Raw genomic sequence first — 26,988 nt, forward strand, 5'->3', positions numbered from 1 at the left:
GAGATTATGGTTCTTCTTCCTGGGCTCTTATGCAGAAGGACTCAAAATGAAACAGGCTTGCCAGCCTGAACAGGGAGTTCTGAAAGACAGAGAAGAAAGCAAGCACCTGAGTTTTGGCAAGCCATGTCACCTGGAGGTGAGCCATATGGCCAGAAAATAACACTGCCTCTGGAAGAAGGCTTGGGAGTAACATATCAATTCAAATCAGAGCTGTCTGTGTATAATAAGCGTATGGGCACAAAAATTAGTAGTGCCACAAATATTGCAGCCTGATGTATTTCATTGAAAATGTCTCAAGAAATGTACTGCAGTGGCTTCCAATGAACACAAAGGTGAAGAAGTACAAAACCTGTCAACAATTCCTACCTCAAAGAGGAAAAAACAGAGGTGATGGCTCAGATATAGCGGACCTGTTTCAGTATCCAGTCTATGCTGAGACTGCATTACAGAAGCGTTGAATAACCTGAGTTGGAAGGGACCCAGAAAGGTCATTGAGTCCAATGGCTACACACAGAACTGCCTAAAAATTAAACCCTATGTCTGAGAACGTTCTACAAACACTTGAGCAGGCTTTGTGCCTTGAGCACTTCCTTGAGGAGTCTATCCCAGTGTCCACATTGGAGAATACTCTATTCGTGTATCTTGTGGGAATAAAAAATAAACCTTTAGTTTGGCAAATATGGGCTCTTAGAAACAAAACTCCTGTGAAACTCCATATGTATTGGTTGAGCATTGCAAGTTTTCAAAGAGTTGGCAAACACCAGAACATTTAGTCAAATGACTTGAAGAAATGTGGAGTTAAGGGAGTTTAAAACTGCATATTATGTAATTACATGTGTGTATAAAACTTTTGCAGGCTCTGAAAGAGATCTGTATCTCACTCTGGTGGGCAGAAGACAGCCTTTAAGGCACTAGCTGCTCAGAAAGCTGAGCATTGGACTTATTCAAATCTGGGCTGAGAAGCTGATCTGATCTTGAGGCACACAGAGAGATAAATAGATGGATGAAAATGTATGGACAAAAATCAAATGAAAGCAGAGGAGTTCACTTTCTACAGGCTCTGTAGTCAATAACCCCTGGATGCTGTTTAAGTGGCAATCGACCGTAATTGGGGAAAAGTTCTGTTTGCAGAAGGGAAGGACTTATAAAGTGTTTGTGTTCAGTTTAATCTAGGAAAGACAATGAAAACATGTCAACAGCATGTTATCCAATCTCCTACTGACATGTGGGTCAATTTCAAATGCATATCTTGCTACAGATCTGGACGTTTGAGGACCCCCAAATACTGCAGTGCTAAGCTCTTTTGGAGTCTCATAACCCAGTGCCTGTGGGTAAGAGACATGACTAGACTGATCACTACTTTCTCTTGAGAAGAGCCATTTCAAGTATCAGAGAAATGCCTGTACTAATAAGTGGTGCACATAGCGCTTTATTTCCTCTAAAGTTGGGAAAATCAGCTCCAAGGCAATTACTGGTAATGAACTTTTGCATGGAATTTGTGTGGGGGAGACTATTGTAAACAGCAAGCACGTTGCTGATGTCACTTTGATTAAAATACCCTTTAGCTCTCCTAGCTCTCCCATCTGTAGGCCTCCATTTGTCTTTGTCTCTATTTTCAGGGATGCTTCAGATTCAGGATATCAGGAACAATTTCCTCTCGGAAAGAGCTGTCAGGCACTGGCACAGCTGCCCAGGGAATGGCGGGGTCACCATCCTTGGAGGTGATCAAAAATCATAGAGATGTGGCACTGAGGGACCTGGTCAGTGGGCATGGTGGGATGGGTTGGGGTTGGACTTGGGGATCTTAGAAGTCTTTTCCAACCTTAATGATTCTGTGATTCTGTGATTCTGTGATGCATAGAATTATGCCAGCCTTACCATGTGCCTCCTACACGTGCTTGCAGACACAGAGACTTTATTTCCACTCTGTGTGCCAACCCCAACATCTTTACTTGGTCATTGCCTCCCAGATGATGTCAAAAAACAAGTCATGACCAATGCAACTGTAACTGTTTTTTTAAAATCTCCTGCTTCCTGTTTTAAATTGCCCCTTCTTGCCACACGTTTCATAACATCCTCCTCTCTCCAGTGAGGGATGGATTTTTATCTGTGGGGCTGTAACCACATCTCTCTTAGAGAAGCACCTTGTCAGGACTGTTGCTTTCCCCATTGCACAAGAGAGCTCTGACATGTCACACACTCTTCTTCTCAAAGATTTCAAAGGAGAAGAGAAAATTCTCATAGTGCTGGACAAGGCAAATAGAAGTCACCAGCATGTGGAACATTACAGGCAATTGCTCTCCTTTTTAGATCACTTCACTTCATTGGAATACAGTGCCAATTGAGGTGATAATGATTCCTCTTTCAATGGCAGCTTTCACTGGAGGTATTTTGATATGCCAGTAAGAGTTACTTTAAAATGCCAGCAATAAATACACATACAAAGCAATACACTTAGTGCCTCAGCTCTGCAGTCCGTATATGTTCCCATCAGCTGCATTTTTTGACTGAATAAACTCTAGGTATGAGGAGCACTCTCTAAATTTCCCTCGCTGTGCCATGTCTCCAAGAAAATATGCAACTAATTCCTCTCTTTGATACGGGATGCCAACGATGCCTCCCTGGGATCAGAATAATAGGAAGAATAAAGATAATTCTTACTGAAGCATTCTTGATGTTCTTCATGAGTCACTTTCTTTGGGATATGCTTTCAACAGGACAATATCAGCCTTGAAGTCGTGCAATGAAAGGTCTTGTTCACCTTCATATTTTGGGTGAATATTCATCTTGTCACCAAAATCAGGTATCAATATGTCTGAGCCATGCCCAGCACATTGGGAGACCTCTAGATGAGGAATGTGACAGTTCAGAAGGGGAAAAGAAGCACAGGAGACAAGCTGGTGTTCAAATCCTTTAAGCCTCCATTCAGGTGAGATGGATGAATCTTACTTAGGTATACAACGCTTTGCATCCAGGTCACGCACTGAGCATGATGGTTTGATTTGCATCTTCGTTTTGTAAAAACATTGTTTATAGCTGAGTCGGTGATTAGTCTGGCTGAGTCAACTGTGTAGGATGGGGCTTTCCAGAGGCATCTTTACAAAACAAAGGCTTGTCAGAAAGGATGTGCTAATGTAGGGGAATAATGATAACTAGCGAGGCTTCACTCCAAGTTATCATGAGAGTTTTCAGGAAGAATTTTTTTCCTCCTTCAGGGTAATGAAAGCATGATGTGACTTTGCCAGACTACGGGCATCCGGAGGGCTAAGGGCTTTCTTCCAGCCTTAAAGTTTGCAGTCACAATCTGGCAACTGATGTCCCAACTCACGGTTGGTTGGCTGCTGTTGTGTTGTTTCCCTTCTTTCTCCCAGTCAAATTCTAATGACTGGCTTGGTGAGTGACAAATAAATTGCTTCACCTTTCCAACCTTCAGCAAAGTCGTAGTGACACTTGCCTCCTGGTAAATGGCTACAGGTGCTATGAATGAGAAGAACGACCAAAGACGAATTTGAGATTGTTGAGTTCATTTCCAAATGTTCATGTCTAAAACCCAACTTACCATGCCCTCCTTGAGTAATTCTTGCTTCCATGTAACACTTATGGTCAACACATTTCACTCTCACTTTGCAGTCTTAGGGAGTCCCCAAGGGGCAGAGAATAGCCCACCAATACCACGTCCTCATCATCAGACTTGTGCAGATCCATCATGCCAAGAGGTGGGTAGGATGGCTTGCTTCATAAATTTCCTGCCGTCATGTCTAAAGTTTCAGGCTTCTCTAAAGGTGTCAAGGTGAGATGTATTCTACAACAGGAAGACAGAACGGATGAATGAGGTTTGTTTATGTTTTGACTCTGTTCAGTGAGTAAATTATCTTCCACCTTGATCAACTATTAAAGAAGGAGGCACCACTTAGTGAATGTTATCACATTTATTTGTATATCCTAAATGCTTTTAAAGTCTTGCTTGAATGCATCTAGCCAATATTGATAAAAACTGCTAGTAACCTTAGCATAAGGGGAGAAAGGTCAGAGATTTAGGTACAAAGAATCAGCCGAGCACATTATGATGCCTGCTGGAGACACAGAGCTTGTTGCTGGCTCAAACTTTCTGGCATTGCTTTGACAGTCTCTCTCAAACATTGCATTCCTGAGGTGTTCTCAGCAAATTCCCCCAGCCCAACACTGACCAGGAAGATCTGCTAGCAAAAGAAGATCATTTTGCATTGGGGAATTTCATTCTGGGTATGTAATATTTGTAAACCCATCCAATTCCACAGGGAGTTGATAGCAATGAATGCTGACATCTTCCCTGCATGAGCTGCTCTGATCTAATTCAGCAAAACAGCATCCCAAAGGGCTTTGCAGGGCACTATGAAATCCGGATGACAGCTGTGAGTTCTGGACAAAGCATAGGGAATCTCCTGATAGGGCTTTTCTTTGACAGATCTGGGGGAAGGACCATCAACATTTCCAGTTCAGGCATGATATAGTGTTTTTGTCCAGCAACACAAGGCCAAGTAAATGCACAAAAGAATTATGCAGACAGCCAAATGCCAGTGGCATTTCCACTCTGACATGGCCCAGGCTCTCCTAGGTGCCCCAAATTGGGCCCTTGGAGAGAGGGACACCTGAGAGCCACAGCTTCTTCCCCTCTTGGAGAAAACCTGAGGTATTCAGGTATGTGCCTCCAAACCATGTGCTTGCAAGGAAGACAGTCCACAGCACATTCTGCAGCTATTTCAACAGTAGGTGGGAAATTAATTCTGCATACGAAGGCTTGCTGCTTAGGTGACACTGAGCACTTGACTGTAAAATCTGGGTATGGAAACACAGTCTAAACAAGGTTAAAGAGAGACTGCCAGCATTAGTCACCTGTGCCCATCATTATTGGCTCATGGATACATGGGAAATATTATGGTTATTTCTTCTGGACTCCCTTGGCCATCATTTCTTGCTCCAGGAAAAAATGTACACAAAAAAAAAAAAAAGAGTAACAACTTATTTCCAGCAGCTCTGGGTAAGCAGAAAGTCATTGGTTATCAGGCAGTTGCCTATTACCAAGCGCCAACCTCTGTGTCTGGCAGGGGAAAGGATGTGGCAAAGCAAGGGTGTGCCCCATAGCAAAGAGGATGGGTGAGCACAGGGGATTCAGCCTGAGCAGGAGCTTTTTGTGCAGGACTTGTGCTCATTGTGCAAGATTTGGCAGGCCTGACTTAGGAAGAAATACGTAAAAGACATCTAACTAACCTAAACGAGCAATAAACCATTTCTGCTGCTCTACAGGAGATTTCAGATGGCTGTTCTCCTTCAAGCAACAAACCATGCAAAAGACAAAAAAAAAAACACACACGAAAAAAACCTGATCTGGAGTCAACAGCTTGTCAGGGAAATAATAACAGTGTTCATCACTTCCTAGTACTGTGCATGGATTCACAACTAAAATATCCAAAATCTGGAGGGGACGGGGAGGTGTGCCAAAGCCCCAGGTTGAACAGCACCATGAATCACAGAATCATTCAGGTTGGAAAAGAGATCCCCAAGTCCAACCCCAACCCATCCCACCATGCCCACTGACCACGTCCCTCAGTGCCATATCTCTGATTCTTGATCACCTCCAAGGATGGTGACCCCACCACTCCCTGGGCAGCTGTGCCAGTGCCAGACCACTATTTCCAAAAAGAAATGTTTCCTAATATCCAACCTGTCCCTCCCCTGGTGCATGACTGGAGGCCATTACCTCTGATGCAATGTGATGCGGTGCCTTCTAAAGCATCTACAACACAGGTCCTGCTGCAGGAAGGATCAGAAAATCAGAGTGCAGGGTCCAAAGTTGTTGTATGCTCATACAAAAGGGTTTGTATGCTGTTTCCAAGCTGGCATGTGGAGTCACCTTCACACTTCTGTATGCTAGACACAGCTGCATTTCACGGTGAAGGAAACGTTTTCCTTGGAGGAGAGTCAGGTCTCCACGTCCATCCAAATGCATTTTGAGGTAGGTGAAGGCATGAAGAGTCAGATTTTTCTCTTACCCCTGCAGGTTAGGAGTGCCTTTGTGTTAGTGTCACCGAGGTAAGCAAGAGTCAAAACAGATGTGGTGCACGGCTACAAACAGGATGGGAAAATAAACTCATTACCCCATCTGCCCACCGTAAACAGCGTGAAATTAGCAGCAAGCGAGGAATAAAAATCCAGACAAATGGGCTTTTAAAGAGAGCAGACGGAGCTGGAAGTTGCATTATTAGAAAAGCAGAGGCACAAAACTCCCAAGCCACGCACATATCCCCACCCCCACAGAGCTGCTGGGGACAGATGTGGAGGAAAACCCCGCTGCAGAGCATCCATAAAGTGGTGTTTGTGAAGGTGAAGTCCTAAAGAATCATAGAATCATAGAACCATAGAATGGGCTGGGTTGAAAAGGACCACAATGATCATCCAGTTCCAACCCCCTGCTACGTGCAGGGTCACCAACCAGCAGACCAGGCTGCCCAGAGCCACATCCAGCCTGGATGCTGGAAAGGCTGCTCTGTCAATGGGATAGCAGACCTGATGCTGCTCTCTCCCTGCCTGTTAGGAAGCACCATCTATTTTATAGATCTCAGGGTTGTTTTTTTTTGTTCCCCGAGAGGCACTCTCTTAATGTTGCATAAAATTACTCTCTCAAGGGTAGTGCGAGGAGGAGAACGCAGCGTTATGTTGTCTCAGTTGCAAAGACATTGCTACCAATAAAAGCCCCTGAATGATTTGGATTTTAAGTGACATGATTATGGGGTGGGTCATTCGTGACGCTCCAGTTAAGGTTGCTTCAAACTCCTCTACCATAAACTCTGCACGAGGGTGTCTGATGCTCTGGGATCGGGCTGTAAATATTCACCCCCAGTCTTTGTTCTATGTAGAGAGCAAGGATATATTTACTTAAAATTTTGGCAGATAAATTTCTTAAATGGTCAATCTGCTTGATTTATTCAGTGAGATCCCAAGGAGTTTTATGGCTTTTATGGGCTGGCTGTGTTTATAACTATCCTGGGGAGTATCTTCTGCCATTCACGTAGAGGAGTGGGGAAAGGAGGGCTGTAATTTCTATTTTAACTTACTTTTTTAGCAGCTGACATGACACTGACAAAGTCATCTCCTCTAGAATAAAACCTGCCATGCTTTATTGGAGGCCAGAGGAGATCCTTTGGAGAGAGCCTGGGCAAAATTAAGTCAAGTGCTTTTTTTCCCCAACAGATTCTGTGCAGAAAGATTGCGCATGGAAAATGCAGCAGTGTCTGAAGGCAGAGACTTCCAGCTCACTTTATAGATCTGAGAGAAATTGCAGACCAAATGATATTTCAAGGAAACTGGTTCCTTGTGTTCTGAGTTCTTCAAGATATGACAGCCCAAGGCAGAGTTTTCTATGTGTTGGAAATAATTTCTCTCTCCACATTTGGCAGATCCAAGCAAGCCTTGAGTGCTAAATAAACCAGGTCTATGAATAAATCAGAGGGAGGGGAACTCAAAGTTGAGGTGTTGTGCGATTTGAGATAACTGAAAGCCTGACGTTGGCCATGAGGCACTTTGAAATAGTCTGGAGTTTGATGAAAGGTTTTACATTTGAGATGCCATTGGGGTATTTCAGGAGAAACCTCCTGGTGGGTTCACCCAAAGTTTGTAATAAACGTAATTGAAATATCTGAACTCCAGCTGCTACCTTGTACTCTAATCAGAAAGAGTGACAGAAGCAGCTCCTTCTGAGCAAATGCCCTGCTATTGCCAAAGGAGGAGGGATGGAGGGAATGGCTGCAATGGGCTCTACATCCATGGGGAGAGTAGCAGAGGCAGGAGCAGAAATTCAAGGCCTGGAAGGTAGCAGGTGGAAGGAGGACCAAAGAACTCTGGATAAATCAATGGACTCTTGGAGAAAGGGGAGATCTGATGAAGCCCTTGGAGATGGGAATGTTGGACCCACATTTTTCCTTGGAGAGATTTCTGTAATGTTGTCTGAGTTGGTTCTCACTCTGTAAGGGTTCAAAAATGAGAAGATTCCCCCCACCTCATTCACCTCATCTGTGAAGCTCTAATGTGTTCCCATCCAGAGGGAGATAAGAATTGCTGGGACAAGGAGTTCCTCTGAGAGTTGTTTGAGAAGTCCTCCTTCAAGGTCATAGAAGCAGTTTCTGTTTTTATAGTATAGCAGAATCAGAAATTACATTGTAGACATGGAGACTGAACCTTCCCTCTCATAAACCAGGTTTCCATCTTCAGCACTCCCACAAAGTCATGGTGCAACCATCCTTGACCTGTATCAGTGTGCTCCAGAGCTCCACAACTGGAAGGAGCACAATTCTCTTGTTTTCTCTCCACCATTCCCCTCATAGCCCTGGCATGCTGTTGCACAGGTCCCATTCCCTGGAGTCACTCTGGACGTGGCCATCCTGCTGTAGAGAGGAAGAGCATTTAATAGCATTGCAATGGTCTGCTCTGGGCATGGGGATTTGGCATCACCAAACCTTGCTGGGGATGTTTAATTTATTGGTGTGCATGTAGCAAGGACTCCCTCCTCCTGTGCTTTTCTCTGTCCTTGCAGCATGGGGAACAGAGCATTTAGTGTTTTCACAAGTAACTCTGAGGGGAATTTGTAGGCATTTGGTAAAAGGCAAAACAAAACAATGGGATTCCTGGGGAGGTGGTGACAGCAAACAAGGGCCAACTCTTGGGACACGTGTGGGCTGGCTCCATGTCAAAACACCCCACACAAAGCAACTCAGAGCTTCAGGGAGGGTGTGAGCAAGATCAAATTTTGTGCAAGGAGAAGAGAGTGGAGTGTTCAACAAGATTGGGTTTGTGTTAATGTCAGTTAGCAGAGATGAGATAGAGAAGTGAGGGGGTTGAAGGCCTTGGAGAGCTTTCTATGCTGCAAATGGAGATAGGACAAGCATGTACAATCTGGCTTCCAGGTTGATCCCATCTGGGGCCACTCTCTCAAATCAGGAAGGCCCTGGTCTCAAGGGTGGAGGTGGTTTCTCCTTCTGGCTCCTCAGTGAGAGGTGTAGGAAGCAGGGGCTCTTCATCAGCTGGAGCATTTCAGCCCCACCGTGATGCAATTTCTGAGTAGGAGTGGTGAGCCTGGGCATTTAAATACTCCAGCTGATACCCTGGGGAGAGATCTGCCTGCTTAAGAACTTCAGAAGCAAGGTATTTGCTTGTAGAGTGAGTGGTAATGTGCCTGATTTCCACCTTCATATCTGAAGGTGGACATCCCAACCCATCTCATGGGATACACAACTCATTTCCCAGCCAGGGTTTCTTCCCTCAGCCTCACATCCCTCCTCTGTTTTCTTGCAGAAGGTATGGCGGAAGCTGTCAGCTCAAGCAGGGACTGCCTTCAGGCAGGTGAATCCTGCACCAACGACCCCATCTGCAGCTCCAAATTCAGGACCCTCCGGCAATGCATCGCAGGCAATGGAGCCAACAAGCTGGGCCCCGATGCCAAGAACCAGTGCAGGAGCACAGTGACTGCCCTGCTCTCCAGCCAGCTCTACGGCTGCAAGTGCAAGCGAGGCATGAAAAAGGAGAAGCACTGCTTGAGTGTCTACTGGAGCATCCACCACACGCTGATGGAAGGTCAGTTGGGTACGATGCTTTTTTCTTAGGGTCTTCCCAAAAGCTAAGTCCCTCTGTAGAGCTCCCCAACATAAAGTCAGTGTGATGAAGGTCATACGTATCATATCCTGTTCCATCTCAGGACCTATGATGCCCCACAGTATTGGCACTTTTAGGAAGATACCCTGGAAACTTGACACATCTCCTTTCTTTTTGTATGTTGCTTTCTTTTTCATGATGTTCCCAGTATATCTTGAGATATTCTCTGGAGAAAGGCATGGTACATTTTGTGTGTAAATTGAAGTATGCTAGCCAAGCCCTGAAGCTGCATATCTTACAGAAAAGTTTGTGCACTGAAGAAAAAAAATGGTGTAAATTTAAAACAAATCACTCTCTTGGAGGATCTCAAGTGCACAGGTGTCTTTGGGTTAGTGAAGATTTGGGGCTGGTGACATCAAGTTGGAATTTAAAGTGTTCCCAGAGTGTTTAGTAAGTTTGGATTTTGACGTTTTTTAAGAGTCATCATAAAATTGTACCTCTGTGGTCATAACTCTTCGTTGTCAGGCTGGTGAGTATTTTATGCACCATGAAAATTAAAATGGGGAATAAAACAGAACCTTCCAACCATAGGCTGCAAAATAGATTAATAAAACACTGCTGGCTGAAAGCTGGAAGGAAAGGTGCAGGGGTGACAGGCCAAAAGGTCAAGCAAAACAAAGAGGATGAAGACCATAAAGCACTAGCTTGACAGAATGGGAGCTGCTTGATCAAGTTCTCAGAAAGCTTTCAAGTAGTGAAAGTTGTGGCTCTGGGCAGCCTGGCCTGGTGGTTGGTGACCCTGCACATAACAGGGGGATTGAAACCAGATGGTCATTGTGGTCCTCTTCAACCCAAGCCATTCCATGACTCTGTGATAGTGCAGCTTGCAGGGCACAGAGCATGGTGGTACTATGGGAAATAAGAGGTCCCAGCATCACCCAGGATCTGATCTTTCCCCTAATTACCAAGTGAAGAGGGTGGGGAAGAGCAGAGGGTTTGGGTAACAAGTGGTCTGAAGTAATGTGAGTGTGCAGGACAGTGATGCAAGGAGGATTCCCACTTCTGGAAGAGCAGGGAGAGGATGGCAGGGAGAACTGATAGTGGGCAGGGGCCAGGTGTGCATCTCCAGATGGATACAGGCCAGGCTGGGTGGGATGTTGGTCCAGCAGCTTCAGACCTCCTCTTGTGGAAGGGCTATTGAAGAGACTGCCCTTCTTCTCTGCTGTCATGTTCTGAGCCCTGCATTTTTGCAAGCATCAAGCTCACTTGCATTGCAGATTCACGCTCTCAAGCCTTTGATTTCCTTACCTTAATTTCCCGGGGGAAATACATTTCATAATAGTCACATGTTTCAGAGTCCTTACACATGTTTAATTGACTGAGAAAGGAAGCCAATCTATGTGCTCCTTGTAGAGCTTTGTCTTTCAGTCATACGTACCCAGGAGGCTGTAAAAAGCTTCCTAGAAGTCCTCTTATAAAATCAATTGTGGAAGTGTGTGCTCAGGGAATTTATAAAGCGTACTATTTACTCAGCTTCTCTTGTGTGTGCCTGTGTTTAGCCACCTTCCCATTTGGAGACACAATAACATGATGACAACCCGATAACAATTCTCTGATAAGGTGCTATATCACCAGGACATAAAACTGCAATGCTGGAACATACAAATGGGCCCCTCTCCAGTCAGTAACGATGCAAGATATTTCAATGAAGGTGTAAAGCTGCCTTGTAATGCACCTGTGGTAATTGCACAGTGCTGTGTACCCTGGGAGCCATTTCTTCCTGACCGCAGCTGGTGATCAGCATATGCCCAGAGCAAGAGGTTTGATAGTCCTTTTATCCCAGCCAGTACATCTGCTGCTGCTGTCCATATCCATCTAAATGTCTAATAAAAAAAAAATGATACCGAGCTGTTTGCTTCAATAATATTCTCTAGTATCTATCAGGGTGACGGGGCATTACAGACCATTGAACGGATGAAAGGGAAGCACCAATTGAATAAAATTAGCTTCCCAGTGACTTAAAAATGAAGAGGGGAAGTGTCTGCGGGAGCTGTGGGTCATTAGCTCAGTGCCAAGTAAGAAGGGGCTGTAGGCAAGAAGAGAAGAGGTGTTAATAAATATGAAAATGAAATGTTGCTCTACTTGCGTCCTAGAAAGAGATGAGGACCACTGAACAAAGGAGGGATATAAAAAAAAAGTAAGAATGGTGTTGGAAAATGCATGTAGGCAATATGAAAAGAGGTGATTGTCCAAGTTGTGCCAAAAAGGGTCAGGTTGTGTATTAGGAGATGTGTATTAGGAGATGAAAGAGTGGTCAGGCATTGGCACAGGCTGCCCAGGGAGTGGTGGGGTCACCATCCCTGGAGGTGTTCCAGAACCATGGAGATGCAGCACTGAGGGATGTGGTCAGTGAGTATGCTAGGGGTGGGTTGGAATTAGTTTTGGTGATCCTAAGAAGTCCTTTCCAACCTTAATGCTTCTCTGACTCTATGATAGTATGAGCTCTGCCCATAAGCAAGAGCTTGTGTTACGATCTGGTGTCCTCAGTGGCAATCTCAGAAAGGGACCCAGGACTGGAGCTATACAAGGTTGTAACTCAGCTGCTCTCTGAGGGGTAGATCTAGTCCATAGTTACCATATATTTTTAAAACCTAGCTGCATTCTATTCTCTTCTCTAAGGATATGATCCCAACGGTTGCTGTGACCTTGGCTATCCATTTACTTATGACCTTTAGAGCACAGTTACTCTTGGACCAACCAAGCCAATGTGTGCTACAACTGTTGAGCCTTGCACATCTCAGGCTCTTCTAATGCCTTCTCACCAGATGCTCTTTTCACACCAGGCATGAACGTGCTGGAAAGTTCTCCTTATGAGCCATTCATCAGGGGCTTTGATTACGTCCGGCTGGCCTCCATCACTGCAGGTAGGTGGCTGAGAAGATGCTCTTACACTAGCTGGTTCAAAGTGGGAGAACTGGCTGTCAAGTGCTAAGGAGGAGGCAGTCCTCCGTGGTCTCTCATGGTCTCTACAAAGCATTGCATGGCTAGGTAGAAGAATATATCCCCCTGAAGAAACACTTGCAGTTTTTATCATTTTTGTCTTTCAAATGCCCATTCTGAAGGGCTGGGGCAGAGAGACGAAGTAGGAAGGCCTCTTGTGATGAGCCATCATCCGTGGGCTGATTCTCCACAGCAGGTGTATCACCTGTGCAATGCAGAAACCCTGGTGAGCACTGGATAGCTGCTTGCCATTAGGGACTAGAAGGTGCTTCCTCATCAATCACAGGGTCAGATACCCCAAAGGCAAAAAGGTCAGTGGTCCAACCTACTGGCTTGATCCCAATCACAACCTCTAACCCCACGCCCTGAGGTCAGCCTGTGGACTCAGGCTCTGAATCTTGTAATCCCCTTAATAACACGAGCAAAGCTGCCCTACCTTTTAACCTCCTTGAGGGCATGAACCCTTGGCTCAGCAGCTAAAAGGTCAGTGCAGTAGCTTTTAGCCATCCATCACCAGTGTCACTGCTGCCAACACAACCTGTACCAAAACCATGGGGAAGCTTTACCAACAGTGATTTTTTGTTACCAGAATAGACACCTGGAAACAGGTGATTTGCTCCACTTGTGTCTCTGGAAGATGTGTCAAAGAGGCAGTCCTCTCACATCTCTTCCTGAGTGTGCACCTGGCTCTGGAGTGGAGGACACAGCTGGAATGCACCCAAGCAAGCAGGGAGCAGCACATCCCTGCAGCTGATGGATGGCTGCAGTCCCCTCAACAGCGAGGCACTTGTTAGGTGAAAATGTCCAGGAGCAAATTAACCCATCAGCCCTTGACAATCTGACCAGCAAAGGGAAGGGAAATGTTCCCTGACCTCACATCTTCTTATTGACTCCACTTGACTGATTTGAGCATGCAAAGTGAAGCATGCACAAAGCTGTTTGCCAGGTCATGGCCTTCTTCACAAGAGTTTTTTCCTTTTTATTTTTTCTAGAAGTCCTACGGGGCACTTCAGAGCACAGCAAAATCCATCCAGGAACAGGGATTTTTATGCATGATTAACACACAGACAGGTTTTTAAAGCAGATTGAAACTGGTTGGGCAGCAAAGCCAATGAGCCTGGAGCAGCAGGGATACATACCAAAGGACTCAGCATCCATGGAGACACATGATGTTTTTTGGTTTAATTTTTTCTTCCCTATTTATACATCAGAACAGTCCATAACACAGCTCATGACTTGTCATGTTGTGCCTGTCCAGTGCATAGAATTATAGGATCGGCCTTGCCAAAGGTTCCTTTTACAAATACACTCCAAAAATTCCCAAGAACTCGTTGAAATGTAAGACATTCCTATGAAGCCATGCCAAGTCAGAGTGACAGGCGTTTTTAACCCAGTTTTTACAAAAAACAATATGTGGCCACCATTAAAAACATAGAAGCAGAATGATATCCCTGCACTCTAATTGTAATAGTGAATGTTAAAAGTAAGTCCTCCGCTGTTGCGTGTGAGCAGGAGAACAACTAGCATGTTCCCTGTGATTCATTAGCTGATTGGGTAATGAAACCCTTCCAAGTAACATTCCCACACATTTTCTGACAGCTCCCCTGCGTAAACTGATGCTCTGAACAATATTTATCTCTGGGCATTTTTAAAGAGGAGCACTTATGTTGTAGAAATGCACCGAGCAAAATTGCCATCCATTGTAAAATGACTGAAGAACTTGAAATTCATCTTCTAGTAAACAGCAGAGACAAAACGAAGGGGAAAATAAACAGCTCAGAGATGGAGCATCTGACAATGGCTGCAAAAATAAAGGAGGGCAGCCAGTTTTGAAGTGCTCGGAGTGACTGTCAATGCATCAGCACTTGTCACGGTGACTGGATGGTTTTAACTCCTGGTCAAAGACAGGGCTTGACTTTGCAGCAGAAATTCTTTTATTCGGGGGATTTTTCCTCTGCAAAAAAGAATCTTCTCTGCTGGGGAAAACATCCTTCTAAGTGTGCTTCAGGTAGTGGGCTTAATTCAGAGAGATGAAGAATTCAAATTCATTTCTCTAGCACATGGCGGACCCTCTTCTCATCTCTCCCATCAGCAAGAGCTTAGTGTCTCAACAGATTCCTACTGGTCACTCTGTGGCATTCTTCCTGATACAAAAGAGAGCTCCATCCACCTTTGAAATAGTTCCAGGATCTATCTGCACCTCCAGAGGCCTGAGGAAACTCACTGCACAGGGAAAAGAAGTTGTGGTGCAAGGGTCTGAGCAGATTAGATGTGTCAGGAGAGCTGGCTTGGCCATTGACTCAGTGTTTGATCTTGGGCAAAAGGAAGTCCATTGGAACAAATCCTATCACACTGGTGGATCCAGTCATGGTCATACAATGATGTGTCTTCTGATGCGGTAGCAAGGATAATTAGTGGACAGCTGGACTAGATGATCTTGTAGGTCTTTCCAACCTGATTCTATGATTCTGTGATTCTATGATTCTATGATTCTACGATTCTATGATTCTATGATTCTATGATTCTATGATTCTATGATTCTATGATTCTATGAATGGCTGCTGCCTCAGCAGGCCTTGGTGTTAATTCATGATGATCAGTGTCTGAGCTAGAGCAAAGATGCCCAAGGTAGAGCATAGTCTCCTTTCATTAAATGCAGGAATGAGGTAGAGCAGACTTGGGGTGTGAGGTTTGTTTTGTGGCCATGGCACATCTCAGGGAAAAAGGATTTGGCTCTACTGCAACACAGAGCAGATGTGGACTCCACATGGCCACAGCTTTTCTGAAGCCAATGGTGGCCACCTCAAGGAAAAGGTTGGGAGGAAGGTCTTAAAACGGGGCGCTGCTGCCTGTGGGAGCTGAGCACTAAACCCTATCACCATCTTACACCAACCCGCAGGCTCTGAGAACGAGGTGACCCAGGTGAACCGCTGCCTGGATGCTGCCAAAGCCTGCAACGTGGACGAGATGTGCCAGAGGCTGCGGACAGAATATGTCTCCTTCTGCATCCGGCGCCTGGCTCGGGCTGACACCTGCAATCGGTCCAAGTGTCACAAGGCCTTACGTAAGTTCTTCGACCGCGTGCCACCTGAGTACACCCACGAGCTGCTCTTCTGCCCCTGTGAAGACACAGCCTGTGCTGAGCGCCGGCGGCAGACCATCGTTCCAGCCTGCTCCTATGAATCCAAGGAGAAACCCAACTGCCTGGCACCGCTGGACTCTTGCCGTGAGAACTATGTCTGTAGGTACGTGCGTGCGGTGGGGTGGGTGACATGGAGAGACGGCGCCCAACCAAGCCTGGGGTTCTTCAACTGGAGGCAGCCCGGTGTGCAGAGCTGTGTATTTTCCTGTAGGATTATGGTGGAGTGCACATATCTCACCATTTCCCCAAGGGAATGGCTTGGAGCTGCGTCAAGGGAGGGGCAGGTGGGATTTAGGGAAAAGCTCTGCCCCAGGTGGTGTGGTGGGCATGGAACAGGCTGCCCATGGCAGTGGTCATGGCTCCGACCTCACGGAGCTCAGGGAGCACTGGGACGCCTCTCTCAGACATTGCATTTAGGTTTTGGGTGGCGCTATGTAGAGCCAGGAGTTGGAATCGATGGTCTTTGAGGGTCCCTTCCAACTTGGGATATTCTATGGTTGTATGATTCCACAGTTGACTCACCATGACCTGCTAATGTAGGCTGTTGTGTGAGTGGCTCCTTCCCATGATCCGTGACTTTGTTTCATACCCTGATATGGAAAGTGTTAATGAGCAGAACAAATTGAAGTTGGAGCCTTATTTGAACTTTTCTATCGATTTTGGATTCATTCCAAAGAAAAGCCCACTATGGAAATATTTCCAGGAAGCTACGCAGGGATGCAGCGTGGAGTTCATTCCAAACTCATGCATGCACTCATGCATACACAGAAATATCTTAATTTGGATACTCACATGCACTCTCCTGATTTATTTTTCCCTCAGCTGCACTTTTTTTACCCCTCTGTTTCTCAAAAAGTCTTTCATATTCCAGAAGCTAGGGCAAAGGAGAATGGTTTTAAACTGAGACAGGGGAGGTTTAGGTTAGATACTAGGAGGAAGTTTATCACCCGGAGGGTGGTGAGGCACTGGAACAGGTTGCCCAAGGAGGTTGTGGATGCCCCATCCCTGCAGGCATTCAAGGCCAGGCTGGATGTGGCTCTGGGCAGCCTGGTCTGCTGGTTGGTGACCCTACACATAGCAGGGAGTTTGAAATCAGATGAGCACTGTGGTCCTTTTCAACCCAGCCCATTCTATGATTCTATGATTCTATGATTCTATGATTCTATGATTCTATGATTCTATGCAGTGATGCTCCCAGCTCCTTGTCCTGTGTGCAGCTCTTGCCATGAGCAAACACCTGGAGGAGAGCAGAAGAGCAAGGCCAGTGTAGGATATATCTCCCAGAACTGTTCCAGGCTCTAATTATTCTGGGCTTTGGGACTTCCTGAACTGAACACCTCTAGCACATCATCCTTAAAGTGCATTAAAAAATTGTCTTTTCCTAAGAGAAGGTGAAGGCTGCTGCATGTAGCACACATCTTCTTGGAAGGGTGTCCTGGCATTAATGCACCCAGAAATGCTGATAACAGAAAAACTGAGATACAGAGTTGATGCTGACTCCAAAGTCCTCTAGTCCCGCCAGTTCTTGCTTGAGAATTCCCCCCAGGTATCCAGAGAATCAAATCAGATGAGTACTGCCCTCTCCCCAACAAGACAAGTGGGCCCAGAGGGAAAGAAGAGGTTCAAAGGGGAGAGTGCTGCTTCCCAAGAGGCTGGAAACCATTTCCCACAAACAGCACAGCTGTTAATTATCCAGTTCCTTGGTCTCTGAATGTATAATATAAAACAACCTCTAGAGACATTGGCAGGAGCAAGGGGTGCAAGTGTGAGCCGGTCAAAGCCAGCAGTGCAGAAAGCACAAGGAGAGCCAAGAACAAATCATGGCACTTTGAAGGAGTAAAATACCCCAGGGCAAATCCTGCTGCACTGCTAAGTCCTCTTACCAGTCCTAACCCCCTCCAGCTTCCCAGCTTGGAGGTGTGGGCTCTACTAACAAGAGTAGTATAAAAATTGCAGTTGATCCCTCCCTCCTTCAAATAATACAACAAAGATTTGGTAAGCATACTTTGCCTGGCCATAGCATAGGAAAGAGAGGTTGATGAGATGGTCACCAGCTGCTTGACTAGGTGCATGTGTATCTCCAACAGTTCTGTGTCCTACCTGAGAGCCCCATGTGGATGACTTAAATAGCTTGCCATGTCCAACTGCTACCAGACGTGCCAACAATTGTCCCATTCCTATAGAATTAAGTGTCAAATATGTTTGGCAGCATGATGTATTGAGTTTTTCCTACCACGGTAGTAGGGTAGCCACATGCAAAGAGCTATCTGGCATGTCTGAAAGATTCCTCTATATCCTTGCATGAAGGGTCCCAACAAGCCCAGATTTGGGTCTCAAAACCACTTTGTGCTGATAGATTTGATGCTTTCAGCCCAACCATACAAAAGCTGAGGCTCAACAGTGGTCGAAGCACTGTGGCATGCACCTCTCACTCCACAGACCCCAGGGAGTCCAATCTTCTGAGAGTGGGTGCCGGTAGGAGAAGAGATGTCAACAGCCATGGTGATGGAGAGAGCATATCAGAACCTTTGGGCGCTGCCCTTAAACTGAAGATATCCTCAGCAACATTTAGAGCATAATCTTTGAAGAGAGAGAAAGCGGACCAGAGCGATTCTCTCTTTCAGCAATTCAGTCCAAAAATGAAGGCTTAGGTCTCTAGGGAAGATTAGTACTCTGGAGTCAGATAGCTGCAATAGAGAATGAATTATCTTGCTGTCTGCAACAGTTCTTCCTTTGAAAATCAGCTTTGCACATCAGAAAACAAACATTTCTTCCAAGACTGCACCTTTCTTGCAGTCCCAGAGGATGCTTGTACAACATGACCTACAGCACCTCTCCACATCTCCTCTCAGGGTGATTAAACTCACTTCTGGCTTTGCTGGAGGGGCAGGCGAGACGAAAACCTGTGTTTTGTATTCAAACTGGCTTAGCAACAGCTACAGCAGCACAGAATCTTGTGAATATTATCCCCTTCTGTGTGAATGCAGCAGACACCTCCAGTGTGCTATTATCTCTCTTTTCGCCCCAAATATTTCTGCTCTCAAGTCCCATTTAACTGTGCCCATGGCAGGGGGGTTGGAGCTCGATGATCTTTAAGCTCCCTTCCAGCCTAAGGCATTCTGTGTTTTTGCATTCTTGCTCCAATAGGTCTCGTTATGCAGAGTTCCAGTTTAATTGCCAGCCATCCCTGCAGACTGCAAGTGGCTGCCGGAGGGACAGCTATGCTGCCTGCTTGCTGGCCTACACCGGGATCATAGGTAAGGTCCCATGTTCTTCCACTGCTCTATCTTTCACTCCCTGAGTGGGAAGCCTCCTGTATTGCAGCCAGTTGAAAGCTATGAAAGTAGAGAGGTGAACATCTGAGAGTAGGATCTCAAGGAGACCTTCTGCTATGTGAAAGAAGGAGCCTAAGCCATGATCATGGGGTAACTTCATGATAGCTGCATCAGAAAGAGGGAAACCACACAGCAGGAGCTGCTGCAAGACCCTGCTTGATGCTCATGGTGATGGGTTTGTCCCAGAGAACCTGCTCTGCTGAGTGAGCCCTGATCTCATTGCTGGATTTCCCTGTCATCCTGCTGACCTCAGAGGATGTCAGACTGGGTTTTCAGATGCTGCAGAAGCCCTGCTGGCAGCTGTTAGCACAAGCACATCCAGAGTCCAAAAAGAAGCGCCGGTGGCTATTGGACTTGGTCCGTTCCAAAGGGAAGGGATAAATTGGCAGCTGTTTGGGTCAAGATTTCATTCTTGACCTTGACCTTCATTTAATCCTTCCTTTGTTGTCTCTGACCATTCTGGAGGCTGAGTTTGGCTTCTCTGATGCCAGTGTGAAAACCTCCTCAAACATTCACAAACAATATCTGAATGTAACTAGGAAATCTCAGCTCCTGTTGCCCATTCCTTAGACTTAGGGCACACTTTAGTTGACTAAAGGCTTTGTTGGTGGTGGGGTGAGCTAAGAGATAGAAAATGATCCTCTTCTCCTCCCTGGGAGCAAAGCAGAGCTGTGCAGCACCAAAAGGGTTTTTTCATCACATAGGAGCATGACGGAGACTAACCAGAGCAACATAAGAGAGCAGCAAAGAGATGACATTGTCCCCCCCCTTGGATTCCCAGCTTTGGGGTAACACTTCTCCACCCTTCCCACAGGCAGCCCCATCACTCCAAACTACATTGACAACTCGACCTCCAGCATAGCACCCTGGTGCACGTGCAACGCAAGCGGCAACCGGCAGGAAGAGTGCGAGAGCTTCCTGCACCTCTTCACGGACAACATCTGTCTCCGTAAGTATCACCCAAGGAAGGATGCGTGTGCTGGCCCTTGGGAGCATTGCCCTGATGGTGCTTTTTTCCATCTCTTCCCCACACAAAGAAAATGCCATCCAGGCCTTCGGCAATGGGACCTACCTGAACGCAGCCACAGCCCCATCCATCCCCCCCACCACACAGATGTACAAGCAGGAGCGAAACGCCAACAGAGCTGTGGCAACCCTCAGTGAGAACATCTTTGAGCACCTCCAGCCTACCAAGGTAAGAGAACCTGGCCCAAGGGTCACTTGGCTGTATCCATGCCTCTCCACGTCCTCCAGTCCTCCTCACTGCAGCTCCATCTTCCACCTGTGTCACTGCATCTACATGCAGATAACCAGCTTCCCCTCCACTTTCTAGACTCCCTGACTCATTTTCTTCCTCATACCATGACATCTTCTTACCCAACACCAAGCACAAGGCAATGCTATCCTATTCCTCATCCTCTCCTCAGTCCTGCTGATCACCATCTCCTTTCTTTCATGAGTGCTAATCGTAGAATCATAGCATCACAGAATGGCCTGGTTGCTAAGGAGCACAATGCTTATCCAGTTCCAACCCCCTGCTATGTGCAGGGTCACCAACCAGCAGCCCAGGCTGCCCAGAGCCACATCCAGCCTGGCCTTGAATGCCTGCAGGGATGGGGCATCCACAGCCTCCTTGGGCAACCTGTTCCAGTGCCTCACCACCCTCTGAGTGAAAAACTTCCTCCTAATATCTAACCTAAACCTCCCCCGTCTCACTTAAAAACCTCTTGTCCTATCACTGTCCACCCTCATAAACAGCCATTCCCTCTCCTGTTTATACTCTCCCTTCAAGTACTGAAAAGAGGGAGCTAATGAGAAAGATGGGTATTCTAGGAACATCCCTGTGCTTTCTGGGAGTGTAGAAGAGAACCAGGACCACTGGTTCAACTGCTTGCCCAGTTGTGGAGCATTCGCATAGGTGCAGACAAGCTTTTCAGCTGCTGGAGGTCATACATTGAAACTTAACTGAGCAAGGATCACCAAGCATTGAAAAACCTCAGCTGAAAGATTCTACCCATCAGCAAGTTTTTAGTATCGAAGTAATATTAAATTGAAATCGTTCTAAAACAAATACCAGGTTAATTTACTGTTGATGACAGTAATAAGCATTAAATATTTTATTATTAAGTGAAAAGCAATGACCTTGTTTCACCGCCCACTAGAGTAATCTTCAGATTGAATTATTTTACTAGTGAATAATTAACTGTGACCCTGATTTGCTGAACATGCAGGTAACAGAAGCTGTCACTAGATTCTGAGGACTGAGCTTGTGCCTTGTGTTGAATTAGATGGTACCTCCTGGGAGCTTCCACATGCAGGTTTCTAAAACCTTTTCCCAAACCATCTCACACAGCTTTGTTTTCACTGAGCAGTTATCAGGTCTTGCAGTAGGTGCAGAAGTGTGGCCTCAGCTTCCCAAACTGCTTTTCAGGGCATGGGTAACCATGCACAGAACAGAGATATTTACATCAGGGGAGATTTGCATCCAGGAGAGCTGGAGGACTTGCTGGTGCTCACCAAACCTTTGTGCAATCTGAGTCAAAGGCCAATACCCTGCACTGAGAACTTTATCCAAGCCACCACTTGCAAGCGATGGAGAAGCTGTGAAACTCCTTCGTGATTGACAGCCTGGTCCAGATGGCCACATGCACAGTTCTTTCATAGTATCATGGAATCATTAAGGTTGGAAGAGACCTCTGAGATCCCCAGCCCACCTCCATCATGCCCACTGTCCGTGTCCCTCAGTGCCACATCTCCTTCTAGAACACCTCCAGGGATGACAACTCCTCCACTTTCCTGGGCAGCCTGTGCCAGTGCCTGATCCCTCTTTTGGAGAATAAATTTTTCCTCATATCCAACTTGAACCTCCTCTGGCACAATGTAAAGCCATTACCTATGGAGTAATCTACCCAGGTCCCAGCTGCTGCTTGGTGAAATGCCTGCTGATGCCATGGAGATACCTCCAATACTTGGGGATATCTCCACCTGGAGAGGTCACCGCGTCCAGTCATTGACTCCACGGGTATGGATGTCCCCTGACCAAAATGGGCGTTCAGGCCCCCATTTTACAAAAAGAAACTTTCACCACCATCATCTCCAACAGAGCTGAGCTGACCACAAGGCTAAAAACCATGACACTCACCCATGCTTTTTCTTTTCTCTTGCAGGTGGCTGGAGAGGAGAGGCTCCTGCGGGGCTCCACTCGTCTGTCATCAGAGACCTCCAGCCCAGCAGCTCCTTGCCACCAGGCAGCCTCCCAGCTGCAGCTGTGGCTTCTCCCTACTCTTGCTGTGCTGAGCCTCTTTGTGATGTGAAGCAGAGTGGGATCACGCCGGGCAGTGACTCTCTTTGTGTTGGTTTCTTTAAAAAAAACAAAACAAAACAACCAGACAAGGAACTTCTTTCAGGAGGTGGGGTAGGAGGAGGGAAGGGATGGGAAGGAGAGGTGAGTGTGTAGGCATCCCTTTCTCCTCCTCATCCATCTTCCAATTTGTTTGATTTTATACAATCAGCATCACCAACAACCAGCTCATCTTTGTCCTGGCCACTTTTCACCCCACAGTGTGGTTGCTGTCTCTCCAGCTCTCTGTGGATCGGGGTTGTGAGCCACAGACAGTTCCCTTGGAAAAGCCAAAGGAGAGAGCTGAGTCAAAAAATGAGAGCTGCAATGGAAATGGTTTCACCTTCCCCAACCAAGAGGGGAAAGACTTTTGATGGATGAGCTGTCAGGACATTTCCTCAGGCCCCAACTCACGCTGTGGGACATTTGACAGGACAAGTCAAGCGTTGTGTCGTACAGGTCATCTCCAGGGCTGCTCAGGACTCAAAGAACAGCCCATCTGGTTCAGAGTGAAGAAACCAGAGAACCTGGTGAGAAGGTAGTTGGTTCTGTTCACCAGAGAGGATCCTGAAGCACCTCTGGGGTGGAGCAAGCAGCCATACAACAAATTGGCTATTGGCTCACAGGGACCATCCACCTGCTTGAAACTACAGCTGACATGCAACCAGCATGCATCTCCAAGATGTCACCTGCTCCTTGGGCCCTCCTGTCTGGGAAACGTGTCATGTATTGATCATGTTCAGGAAGAAACACGTGTGTTGCATTTTGTTAATGGCTGGCTTTCTTCATATCTCAACCTTAGCATCTCTACTTACCGGTCCTGTGAAGTGTTTGCGGTAGGTTTTTTTTCATGACATCCAAGCAGCCAGGGGCCAAAGTCATTCCACTCCCAGCCAACCTCTCTATGTGCAGGGTAAACCTGTGAGGCTACAGCTAGGACTTGATACGAGTGTAACACAATCCATTCTCACCAGCTACTTGTGCTCCTGTTGGTCTCACAGAGAGACAGAGGGACAGTTGAGGGATGTCATTATCTGTGTAAGGAAGAGATAGGATACAAAGGGTTTTCATGTCCATGGTAGGGAGTGGATTGTTACAGACCCCTTCCTTGAATAGCTGGAGGAGGAAATCCTTGTTAGCTTGTAATCACAGAATCACAGAATCACAGAATTGTAGGGGTTGGAAGGGACCTCCAGAGATCATTGAGTCCAACCCCCCTGTCAAAGCAGGTTCCCTACACCAGGTAAACCAGACCAGCACACTAATGACATTGCCTCCTGCCAAGTGCCAATTAGTCAGCCAAGGGGTGGCTTAAGCAGAGGCTGGCAAAGTGACCCAACCAGATGGAGCGTGAGGACAAATGTCTCCCTGGTTGCTCAGGGCACAGAAGGGAATACATGTGACCTTGTTATACACAAGCATCCACAGGTCTTCCCTCGAGGAAGTGAGGTGGGGTGTCCCAGAGCTTTGCAGGGAGATGAATTCCGTGCTTGACCAAGACAATAAAGAAGGTGGTAAGGAAAAGTAGCGAGGTTTCCTTGGACAAATGCTTTCCCAGGTTGACCACTACAGGGGGGACAGGAGTGGCTCGTTGCTCCCTGTGAGTTTTACAGGGATTACAGGGATACAGCAGCCCATTCAGCCTGCGGTTTCTGCCTCTCTACGGAACAACATCAGTTGCTCAGCATTTGGAGGCATAGAAAAGTTTAGAAGCAACTGAAATTTCAAGGTCTGGAGCTTTTTATTTCCATTCCCTGCAGAGCACTTTCCATTGCTTTATGCTTCAGGTTTTGCTGAGAAACAGCAGTGACTTTCTTGGGGTTTGTTCCAATATAAAACCACACTTGTTTGCGAATGAATATCTGTGGAAGCGTAAGACAGGGCAGAAACCCTCCTGGCTGTGTCCTGGCTGAAGTTCTTCACCTGGGGTTGTCCTAATCCAGGAGACAGGATCCTGGAACACACTGAAATCTTGCATGCAGTTTGCCAGGGGATGTGCTGAAACAAATTGTGTGTGCCAAAACTTCACGGCCAAGAGGATCTCCCAGTATTGGAAATGCAGGCGGTGGCACAGGTCCCATACCTCCCTTCATAGCCATGCCCTGAGCTGTTGTGAACATTTCCAGAGCATCAGTGGGGCCATCTGTGCAAGTATGAGTTGTAAACCCAAAATCCTGTGTCCTCTGAGCCATAGGTGGGAAAGATTAAATCCTACTGCAGAATGGCAAGGAACTTCCTCAACGCTGTGAGGTCGTGCTGTGAATTGCCTTCATCTGCTGCTTTCCTTTCAAGTCCTGTTGTCCAGCCTTGCTCTTTTGCCCGCCTGGTTTCAGCAGATGGGTCCCCACCAGCCTTTGGTCTTCCTGTATCATGGGCTGAGTCTCTGCAGAGGATGGGTGTGCAAGGGTTGGGATGTATATGTCAGGCTTAGAACATCTTAGGATGTTGGTTGTCCCTGAGCTTTGCTGGCCAAACAGACCCTCAGATCCCATTGTGGTGTCTTCTTGTGTCCTCAATTCTGGGAGGATGGCAGAAGTGTCCTGAGGCTGTGAAAAGCAACAGCAAATCACTACGGATCTTATCACAGAGGCCTTGCATGAGGGGGTAAAATAAAGGCGAATGGTCTGCTGGGATTCCTGCAGAAGTGTAAATGGGGGTCTGCTGGAGGGTTCTTTGTTGTGGTCTTGAATGAGGGGTCTGAACAACACCTACAGAACTGACTTTGCAGGTCTGAAAATGCGCTCCCCATCCACATCCCTTGTGCTGTGGTGTGAGTTTGGAAGCAGCATCCACCCAGCAATGAGAGCCTGCTGCTCGCCCAGGAGTTCCCCGCAGTCTGGGGATGCTTCCCAATGGAGAAAGTCACGGAGCTACAAGCCTCCACACAGCAGGAAAGGGCCAGTGGTTGGGATGGGTGTTAATATTGTGGGGGAATTAAAAATCCAAAAAATCTGCATGAATTTTCCTGACCATTCCACCTTATTTTTCTTTAACGATACTTCATGGCCGCTCTCCCTCTAAGCCCATTCACAAACCAAACTTTGCAAACAAAAATAAGAGAGTCACAGCAGCAGAGGGAAAGGACTGAGTGAGCCTAAGGAGAGAAAGGGAGACAACTTTTTAGCAATCACTCCATACCTGGGGACTTCCATAAGCACAAAGAAGAGTCATGGGAAAAAAAGCAGTGGCCAGCCAACTTTCTGTAGCCACTGAACTCTGTTTTTTTTCTGGCTGCTCAGCACCGTTTTGCAGTGGTTCGGCAGTTCCTTGCATCTGTGAGATATTGTGTATGTACAAATACTGCGTTGTTGTCCAAGCAAGAGCACGAGCAGAGAGGAAAAGTGATGCTGGGAGAGTACCCCTATGGGCAGCAGGGGATGCTGATGGGTGCTGATGGGTGTGTGTGTGTGTGCACATGGGGAGGATGCTTGGTGTCTGCCTGTACTGCCGGGGTGTAACCTGTACTTATCTCTTCTGTACGAGTTGATATTCAGACATATCCATGAATAAAGCACACATGCATTTTCCTGACTGCCTGCTGCTGTCTGTGACGTGGGGTCTGGCTGTGCCCAGGCACTGTGCATTAAACTCACTCCTCTTGCACCGTAACGGAGCTGGAAAGAATGGGGGGGATGCTCTAGGGGGAGATTATAGAGTATTGGGGCTCAGAGCCCCCACACTTGGCTGGAAACTCCAAGCTGGTGCATCCCAGCCTGGAGAAAATGGCTTTATGGAGACACAGCCAAAGGAGAGCCACCAACGCAACCCACAGACCTGCTCAAGCTCTGGGGATGTGTGTGCTGAGCACAGAGATGGCACACGTGGAGCTCCGGGAGCAACGTGGGGAAGGCTGTGCTCTCAGATAGGTAGGAAGAGGGTGAGGAAGGGCAGCAGTTCACATTAGCCAGCATGGAGATGATTTGTGCTACCAACACCTGTGGGCCATTTTTGGTACCTAAAAAAACAAAAAGAAAATAAAGACACAGAAATTTTGAGTTGGAAGGGACCCATCGTGACTCTTGAGTCCAACGTTGCATTTTTTCCTCTGCAATTTGTACCTGCAGATACACGGAAAATTTTCTGCGGAAACTCCAGTCAGTGGAAGCTGAAATGTGCCATGAAAACACTGCAGGTCGGATGGATTTGTTACAGAATCACAGAATAGCCAGGGTTGGAAGGGATCTCAAGGATCACGAAGCTCCAACCCCCCTGCCACATGCAGGGCCACCAACCTCCACATTTCATAGCAGCCCAGGCTGCCCAGGGCCCCATCCAACCTGGCCTTGAACACCTCCAGGGATGGACGGGGCATCACAGCCTCTCTGGGCAGCTGTTCCAGCACCTCACCACTCTCTCTGTAAAGAACTTCCCCCTGACATTCAACCTAAATCTTCCCTTCCTCACCTTAAAACCGTTTCCCCTTGTCCTGCTGTTATCTGCCCTTTCAAAGAGTTGATTTTTCCTGCTTCTCAGTCTGAGCTCAGCACACCAAAGCCCATTGGGCCTTTGCTGGAGGACACAGGGACAGGTGCCCCAATGGGGATGGACAG

At 46.8% G+C, this 26,988-nt stretch overlaps 1 protein-coding gene across 1 annotated transcript in view; it reads left to right on the forward strand.

The window, feature by feature from the left end:
- The window catches only part of GFRA4 (GDNF family receptor alpha 4), a 69,818-nt gene extending 43,892 nt beyond the window's left edge, over window positions 1–25,926 (forward strand). The window contains exons 2-8 of the mRNA XM_042812899.1: window positions 9,325–9,603; window positions 12,465–12,545; window positions 15,521–15,866; window positions 18,911–19,020; window positions 19,913–20,047; window positions 20,136–20,293; window positions 22,266–25,926. Of these exons, the coding sequence (XP_042668833.1) occupies window positions 9,325–9,603; window positions 12,465–12,545; window positions 15,521–15,866; window positions 18,911–19,020; window positions 19,913–20,047; window positions 20,136–20,293; window positions 22,266–22,412 (1,256 nt within the window). The 3' untranslated portion in view covers window positions 22,413–25,926. The remainder of the gene's footprint in view (window positions 1–9,324; window positions 9,604–12,464; window positions 12,546–15,520; window positions 15,867–18,910; window positions 19,021–19,912; window positions 20,048–20,135; window positions 20,294–22,265) is intronic.
- Window positions 25,927–26,988: the final 1,062 nt, after the last annotated feature.

The sequence above is a fragment of the Centrocercus urophasianus genome, unplaced genomic scaffold (genome assembly GCF_019232065.1).
Source record: "Centrocercus urophasianus isolate 14NV4802_14NV808 unplaced genomic scaffold, USGS_Curo_1.0 seq_13, whole genome shotgun sequence".
Lineage (NCBI taxonomy): Eukaryota > Metazoa > Chordata > Aves > Galliformes > Phasianidae > Centrocercus > Centrocercus urophasianus.